The sequence below is a fragment of the Haliotis cracherodii genome, unplaced genomic scaffold (assembly GCF_022045235.1).
Source record: "Haliotis cracherodii isolate W230 unplaced genomic scaffold, xgHalCrac1.p SCAF_12, whole genome shotgun sequence".
Classification (NCBI taxonomy): domain Eukaryota; kingdom Metazoa; phylum Mollusca; class Gastropoda; order Lepetellida; family Haliotidae; genus Haliotis; species Haliotis cracherodii.
In genome coordinates, this window is record NW_027266267.1 from 32,849,552 (window position 1) to 32,858,334 (window position 8,783).

An 8,783-nucleotide genomic window follows, 5' to 3' on the forward strand; every position below is an offset into this window, starting at 1 on the left:
TTATTAATCAAATAATCAACACTCCTTAACGAGATCATCCGTTATTCCGATCTGCCGGTAGGGTATTGTGTATATTCCTCATAGTCTGAAATCTGATCATGAGTGGAAACACCGCTCATGAAGCTATTGTTCGAGTAACTGAGTCACATACAATTGATCATCTACCTTTCGTAAGAAGGCCTCGAACTCTGAATATTGGGTTTTGTATCTGACATGGTTTGTGATAAAGAATTTTAGAGTTAATGACAGATTGATTAATCAAGATATAACCATAAACAGAGCTGTAAAAAGTTATTTGATATGAATCATACCGTATGCGTCTACCGTATCAAAAAATATCCTTTGTATTCTTTAGCATGGAAATTTCAAATTGAATACCTTTTACTAATATCGAACCACGGACCTTCTGATCCGAGGTCGGACGCCTTGTCAACATGACCAAATAACTTAACCCCGTCAACAAACTGACGATATATTTCAGTGAGAAACATGTATCATAACCCAAGCTATGTCTGAGGTAAACGGGTAGCAGAACGTCAGTTAACGCCGCTTTGGGCACTATTTCAAGTGATGGAGACTTTAGACGTTACCACCTTGGTGCATGTGTCTGGCACACCAAGAGAGCTTTCACGGTGTTACGCGAACCGTTTGACCAATCAGAATATCATGTGACACAGTTTGCCATATTGACATTTTAAGAGTGAAAATGAATTTTGAGCTAGGCGTTATAATGGAAACTCGGTTATGTAAATGTCTGGACCGCCTACGGGATCTAGTGGTAGAGCGTCTGCCATGAGAGCGGAAGGTCCGGGGTTCGATCCCCGGCCGTGTCATACCAAAAGACGTTTAAAATGGTACTTGTTGTTACCCTGCCTGACGCTCAGCATTAAGGACTGGACGGCTCGGAGTCAGTATACTGTGTCTAAGTGGGGTATCCATGTTAAACTGCGGCATGATATCTCAGTGGGCTAGCACTATAAAATCGGCATCAGTCTGGATTAGTACAAGCAACCACACATATAAGCACACACGTGCATGTAAGTGCAATAATCTTGAACGCGACGTTTAGCCCTATTTCACCACACCTCACATATGAGAAGCGGTTGTCGAACAATTTCTGGAAAGAAGAAATGTCGGCAGAGTGATGGCCCCTGCGTGCTGCACGAGAATCTAGTATGACACGTTCTTCACCTCTTCGTAAGTCTCGGAGACGGGCTAAGGCTTCAGGTCATCATATGGGTTATATGGTGATTGTAGTTCATACAGGTTCTGTGGCGATGGAACTTCATACGTACATTCTGAAAAGAAGGGTGTGCACACGATCCGATAAAGAACATTATCCAACACTCGTACATACATATAGGGGCGGTGGGGTAGCTTAGTGGTTACAGCATTCGCTTGTCACGCCGAAGACCCGAGTTCGATTCCCCAACTATATACAGCTAACTATACATGTGTTCATAGATACGACATGTTGGAATCGAAAGACGATTTTCTCTCTCTCCCCCCGAGAACTAGTTTCAGAAACTATACCTTCTGTTTGGTTGCAGACAGAATCGAAAGAGGATTACATCTCTCTCTCTCTCTCTCTCTCTCTCTCTCTCTCTCTCTCAGAGAACTAGTTACGGAAACTATACCTTCTGTTTGGTTGTGGACAGAACTGGCCCTCCCTTGCGATGACTGGGAGACCTGGACTTTGATTTGTCTGGAACAAAACACACGTGATGCGTGATGCAAAAAGTTTCTTCACAAGATTGTTGTGATGTTGTTTGAAGTCGCTGTCAGCAATAGTCTATACCACTCAACATTTGATAGGAATAACCACATGTTTCAATTGACTTTCAATACAAAGTAATCTAATTGTAACATAAATGTAGGTATGTTCCCTGATCTGATTGGTTAAAAAGTGTTGTCGAATGAGCATAACATCGCTGAATTTTTGGGGTCTCATCACCGTGTATGTATACATTAATTAATGGAACTATTTTTGAAATCATCAACATGGAGGAACAGATGGAAATTTACCCTGACTTCCACATCGGAGATTTCGATGAAATATTGAGTGAATGGGGCGACGAGACATTTTCTGAGATAATACAAGAATTTGAAGGTAAATGAAATTTACCTTTTTCCATTAATTACAAAATCATAATCATAAATAATGTAATTTTCTTGGGCTTGGCCAAAGGAAAAAACAAAACAAAATCAATTTTTAACAGAGTAAAAAACATTTATTGCAACTCAATAATGACTTTCATACATCCACCTAATTTTGTTCTTATTATAACCCACAAAAAGCTGTTGAAGCTGAAAACCGTTCTGAGATGGCCCCCGAACTAGGAAATACAGCCAGCGTTTCCGTAGAGCCCAAAGTTCAAGCGTCCAGTCACCGCTTCGCGTCCCTTGATACAAAAGCAGTACAGGACATCGTGGATAGGAACCTCTCCAAATCTACTGGGAGTTAAAATATTTCGACGTAAGCCATTGAAACATAAAAGAATACATAAACAAATAAAAAAAAATTCCTACGAGAGTTACCTCCCTTACACCATTGCCATAATAGCAATGTAAAGCGTGACCAATGTGTCATCGCAAAAATTGGCAATAATATAACGAGATTGACCAAAATCTTAAAATAAATTAAATATTTCGTTTTGTAAGATTTGAGATATGTTATACTAAATGGATATACGGAAATTTCATTTAAACACGACACCGTAATAATAACGAAATACTCCCACTTACCGTCACATTTGTACCCTGAACACGGCAATCTTTTCACTTCCAGAATGGCTTGGTTTCCGAGGTTTTGAACCCACGTTCGAAGAGCTTCCTGCTTTTCAACTGAATGAGAGACTGAGGTTCTTTTATGCCGAAGTCAGAAATGCTGAGGGAGAACTTTACTCAAAATCGAGTTTTGTTGGGTTGCGTGCTGCCATACACAGGCATATCAGGGGGCCGCCATTTGAGCGCAGCATAAACATTATCCAAGACCGGGAATTTCACACTGCAAACTGCCGTCACTTTACTCTCAAACGCAGGTATTGAATCGCGAGATTTGCAGAATTACCGGCCACAAATCCGATGAATCGTTGAAGTCGTATTCCATTGACTCGTGCTCGTCTCAAAAACGACATTATTCGAACATTTTTCAGAGACAGGAGCAGCTCGCTAACGAACGTAATTTGGTACCTGTCATAGATACAAATATCCTGCCACTGTCCACTGCTCCCGTGAGTAATTTCCAGGTTAATTCTTCTGCTAATTTCCACGGCCTCTCACATATGTTATTCCACTGTAACAGTAAACAACTTTTTCCATCCCAGCTAAGCTGCATGTCTGAAATTTCGCACGTTTGACGTCTCTTGTCACCACCTCAGTTTCAGACGAGTTGACACTATCTTGTACAGGGGCCAAACAGTATGTACGTCTTTTCTAATTTTGATTATTTGTATTTCATAGTTACGCATAACTACAAATTACAAGTAAGATGAGGAACTGTGATAAAGAATTGAATTTGTGATATTTCCTGTTGTTTGTTTATTTCCTGAGAAATGAGCTTGAACATGTGACCACCCCTTTCGTAAAATGGACCCTCATTATTGGAGTACCTCGAAACCATTGATCGGTTTCGCGGCACCCCATATCATGCATCTTTTCGAAGGTGAGCACGAGGAGACGTATTACTAACGACAGTTTTGTTGTGTCATGCGCTCAGTAAATTAGTTCCTCCTAAATATCGATTTAATTAACGTTCATGTTACAATGTCGATAAATATTTCGTTTTGTAAGATTTGCGTGATGTTATGCTGAATGGATGTACGGAAATTTTTCATTTGAACACTCCGCCTTACGGCGTCGTGTTCAAATGAAATTTCCGTACATCCATTCAGCATAACATCACGCAAATCTTACAAAACGAAATATTTATCTCCTAATTACATTAATTTAAATCTAAGATGTTAATCAGAGCAAATCAGCTCCAAGTGGTACATTTCATTTTAGTATGGCAAAATGATACCACTGGAGCGAAAGAATCAGCAACAATGCAAAACCATCCACTCCTTACGCATATGCTATCAACTAAATTTTGACTTGGTTCAACAGACAGTCCTAACTGTCTCTGTTGTTCTCCGTGTGAAGAATGTTTATAACTACTTAATAGAGTGCCCAATTTTATTCAAACATATGTTTATTGGTGTAACTGAAATTTGTAAAAGTGAGTGAGTGAGTGAGTTGGGTTTAACGCCGCTTTTGACATTATTCCAGTTATATCGCGGCGTGTCAGCTTAATGTGGGAGGAAAGCCCGAAGTGATGCAGGTCTCAGACGTTTACCACGTCGGTGAAACCCATGACAACGGGTATAGTGCTGACAAACCTAGAAACATAATCGGGGCGAACCGAGATTCGAACCCACAATCCTAGGTTTCTGTCGTGCCCAAGGGACGCAACTCTGCACAGCGAATCGCGGCGCCTGAGACGACCGGGCCGCCCGTGCTCCCTAATTTTTAAAAGCAAGTTTGTCTCTGATATGTCAGTATTGTTAAATGGGAGTGCCCTTCTTAGCTACAACGGAAACTGACAATTGTTACGATCTGTCCACCACACTTGTAGATGTAGGTCAATGTTAACTCTGTTTCCTGCTGATTCTCAGTTAGTATATAATCCGTCTTTTGTACTTACCCCGATTGTGTTATTATAAAATGCTTATAATGCAAATATTTTGGGTGGGGGGTACCTTAGTTGTGGAAAAGCCCTGTTCTTTTCCTTGTGACTGAAATAAATTTAAATCAAACTAACTAAGGCACCAAGCCTGACCACCCGACCCTCTTAGTTAGATCCTTGGACAAGCATGACTACTTGGGACCGAGTCGCTCCCCAAATCCCACTTGGGTGCAACAAAACACACCTATCGTTTTCAGCACTGTCTGTCCCTGAAACAAAAAACAAAAAGTCAAACTAGGTGTATTTCTATATAATTGCAATCTGATTAAAACCAGATCTTATTACTGCTTGCTACCGCTACGAAAATATCTGAGGACAAATCAGAATGACCTTTCATCCGACCAATCAGAGCGTCGCTAATCAAGAAAGTGACTCTCGGGATGTGTTTTCTAATCATGCAACCTCGAAAAGGTTAACAACAGTTGCGGGCTGAACGATTGATTCCATCAAAATGTTCATCTATCTCTCGCTGCAACTGGCCATCTGTGAGACAAACCAGAATTTTCTTTTGTACAGTTTCCAAACTTTAAATCGAGAACTTTGTCAAAATATTTGTCAAAGCATAGTTTTGAATGGAAGTCACAGGTTTAAAAATAGTGTCGTAAATCCCGAGAAGGCTGATTTCTGGCAAATGTCGACTCCTTCATAGTCCTTTCATTGGTCGGTCGGTTGTCCCTCAGATATTTGTGTAGAGGTAGCGAGCACTAAGATCAGATTTTAATGAGATTGATACCATTGTGACATAACAAATGCATTTAAAAACCGAGTACCATACAAAAACTGCTGGCTTAAGGCTTAAGATTGTAGACTCCTTGAAAGGAGATCTATTCACCAAACTGGGTCATACTGGACCTTTATGTGTCTTTGCACATCAAAACCTTAACGAAATTAATAACACATCTGTTACACTGTAAGCTTCTTCGTTAGCTTAATACCCGAATAAATAGCTGCTAATTTCCTTCTGGCGGCGAACGTAACACCAAGACACAAAGCCAGAGCAACAAGCGTGACTCCAATCCCTATGACAACGCCAACACCCATTGATGATACGGAAGATTCCGATCCTGGAACAAGAGTACATGATTCATACTCTGGTGCTGGTGTGGCATATAAATCAAGTGCAGAGAATGACCTAATAATGCATTGCCAATGACTCGATGGTGACATCATTGATGACAAGTCAATATTCCAATACCTCACTTGACTATCATGTCAATCATGTCATTTAATGAACCCGTGAAGGTCAGGGCTAGAATGGGTTTTCATCAATCCATGCTTGCCGTAACAGGCGACTGACGTGATCGGGTGGTCAGGCTCGCCTACTTGGTTGATGCATGTCATCGTATCCCAATTGCGTAGATGGATGCTTATGATGTAAATCACAGGACTGTCTGGTACATTACAGTCCGCCGTCATACAGCTGGAATATTGCTGAGTCCGGCGTTAAACAACAAACAGACGTGTCATTTCATGTAGAAAGCATGTTGAGCTGCACTTGTGACTAAATATATCTAAATGTAATTTTTATCCATAATACAGCTTGATTGTCGAGAAGTGTACACAACTGTATAATCAAATCAAAACGATCTTTAAACATTGAATATTGTGCCTTTGACAAAAGACGCCGCACGCACACATGCACTCAAACGTACACATACACAACACACCTTCCTACTCACCCAATGACAGGTTACTAACACCATCACAGTTCAGATCCCATGTGCTGACGTCACACGTATAGCTGACTGTGACGTCACCCAGTCGGGCTGGTGTCACACTGAAGGTGCTTGAAGTGATAACATCGCTGACGTCGGTGACGTTGTGCTTCATCAACATCTCCGTGACGTTGCCTGTAGAAAGATAAAAGCCAGCTTCCTGTGAACAGTAGTACTCTCTGATATCTACTGTTAGTGTCAGGTTTGTATTGGGCTGGAGGGCTGTTGGGTCTGCATCACTGCTGACGTTGCACTGGGGGAGTTCTGTGAATACAACAATGTGAGATTTACTTTAAGGTAAAGTTGGGTAGAATGTGAAAACATATTACTTCACTTGTTGGAGAAGACATGGAGAAGAGATATGTTCCAAAATGTTCGTGTCATGACTTTTATAGTCATGACAGACACACGCAAAACAATCGGACATTGGATTGACATCAATACACATAAATCAACGTATTCAGTGTATTTATTGTGTGTATTCATTTATTTAGCAGGATAAACTCTACACATTGTGACAAACGATTCAGATGTAAGGTATGTCATAGCGACCAATTTTCGAAGCCCACTGATCTGAAATACGAAGCCTCTTCCAACTATTTATTGTTCGAGATGATGTGAATTATAAATTGACAGAAACCCTCCCCCAGTTGCTCTTTGAAATGGTTTGTAAACTGTTTCTGGTACATACCCTAAGGAATTTCTGGTTTTGCATGGAAAATGTTAAACAGAAAAGAGCAACAATTCAATGTTCATGTGTCAAATATATTGCCTAAACACGTAACTTATGATGATAATGAGTGACAGAAATGTGTTTATCAGAGTGAATCTGGGATTAAGACCAATGCTAAGATGTTTATGGCCCGCCTAAGTGAAGCAACACTGCACAGGGAATTGCTGCATCTTAGTCGACTTGGAAATCAAGACACCTATCATCGTGGGTTCGAATAAAAGATTCGCCCTGAACATGTTTCTTGAATTGTCATCATCACACCCATGTTTGTGGGTTTCATCAAAGTGATGCGCATCTAAGACCTGCATCACGTCGGGCTCCTTCATCAAGCTGACACGCCATAAAGGTCACAGAAATACTGTTCACAACAGCGTTATGCAAAACTTGCTCACTCAAAACATTAGTTTGCCTACTCGTTGGTCAATCATCATCGCTGCATCGAACCATAGAAACCAAGAACAAGACATACTCTCTCGCCATCACCAGCTGACACTGTCGAACTCACCCAATGACAGGTTCCTAACACCATCACAGTTCAGATTCCATGTGCTGACGTCACACGTATAACTAACTGTGACGTCACCGAGTCGGGCTGGTGTCACACTGAAGGTGCTGGAAGTGATAACATCGCTGACGTCACTGACGTTGTGCTTCATCAACATCTCCGTGACGTTGCCTGTAGTGAGATAAAAGCCAGCTTCCTGTGAACAGTAGTACCCTCTGATGTCTACTGTCAGTGTCAGGTTTGTATTGGGCTGGAGGGCTGTTGGGTCTGCATCAACACTGACGTTGCATCGGGGGAGTTCTGTGAATACAATAATGTGAGATTTACTTTGAGGTAAAGTTGGGTAGAATGTGAGAACATATTACTTCACTTGTTGGAGAAGACATGGAGAAGAGACATGTTTTAAAGTGTTTATGTCATGCCTTTTATAGTCATGGCAAACACACGCAAAACGATCGGCCATTGGTTTAACATCAATATACATAAATCAACGTTTTCAATGTATTTATTGTGTGTATTCATTTATTTAGCAGGATAAATTATACACATTGTGACAAACGATTCAGATGTGAGATATGTCACAGCGACCAATTTTCGAAGCCCACTGATCTGAAATACGAAGCCTCTCCCAACTATTTATTGTTTGAGATGATGTGAATTATAAATTGACAGAAACCCTCCCCCAGTTGCTCTTTGAAATGGTGTGTAAACTGTTTCTGGTACATACCCTAAGGAATTTCTGGTTTTGCATGGAAAATGTTAAACAGAAAAGGGCAACAATTCAATGTTCATGTGTCACATATATTGCCTAAACACGTAACTTACGATGATAATGGGTGACAGAAATGTGTTTATCAGAGTGAATCTGTGATTAAGACCAATGATAAGATGTTTCTGGCTCGCCTAAGTGAAGCAACACTGCACAGTAAATTGCAGCATCTTAGCCGACTTTGCAACCCAGGAACCTATCATCGTGGGTTCGAATACAAGATTCGCCCTGAACATATGTTTCTTGAATTGTCATCATCACACCCATGTTTGTGGGTTTCATCAAAGTGATGCGCATCTAAGACCTGTGTCACTCCGGGCTCCTTCATCAAGCTG

At 40.9% G+C, this 8,783-nt stretch overlaps 1 protein-coding gene across 1 annotated transcript in view; it reads right to left on the reverse strand.

Moving 5' to 3' along the window:
• Positions 1 to 1,153: 1,153 nt before the first annotated feature.
• Positions 1,154 to 8,783, reverse strand: part of LOC139457299 (uncharacterized) — a 59,885-nt gene continuing 52,255 nt past the window's right edge. The window contains exons 10-15 of the mRNA XM_071238707.1: positions 7,680 to 7,979; positions 6,406 to 6,705; positions 5,662 to 5,790; positions 4,911 to 4,935; positions 1,638 to 1,705; positions 1,154 to 1,298 (exon numbers count right to left, since the gene is read on the reverse strand). Coding sequence (XP_071094808.1) covers positions 1,216 to 1,298; positions 1,638 to 1,705; positions 4,911 to 4,935; positions 5,662 to 5,790; positions 6,406 to 6,705; positions 7,680 to 7,979 — 905 coding nt within the window. The 3' untranslated portion in view covers positions 1,154 to 1,215. The remainder of the gene's footprint in view (positions 1,299 to 1,637; positions 1,706 to 4,910; positions 4,936 to 5,661; positions 5,791 to 6,405; positions 6,706 to 7,679; positions 7,980 to 8,783) is intronic.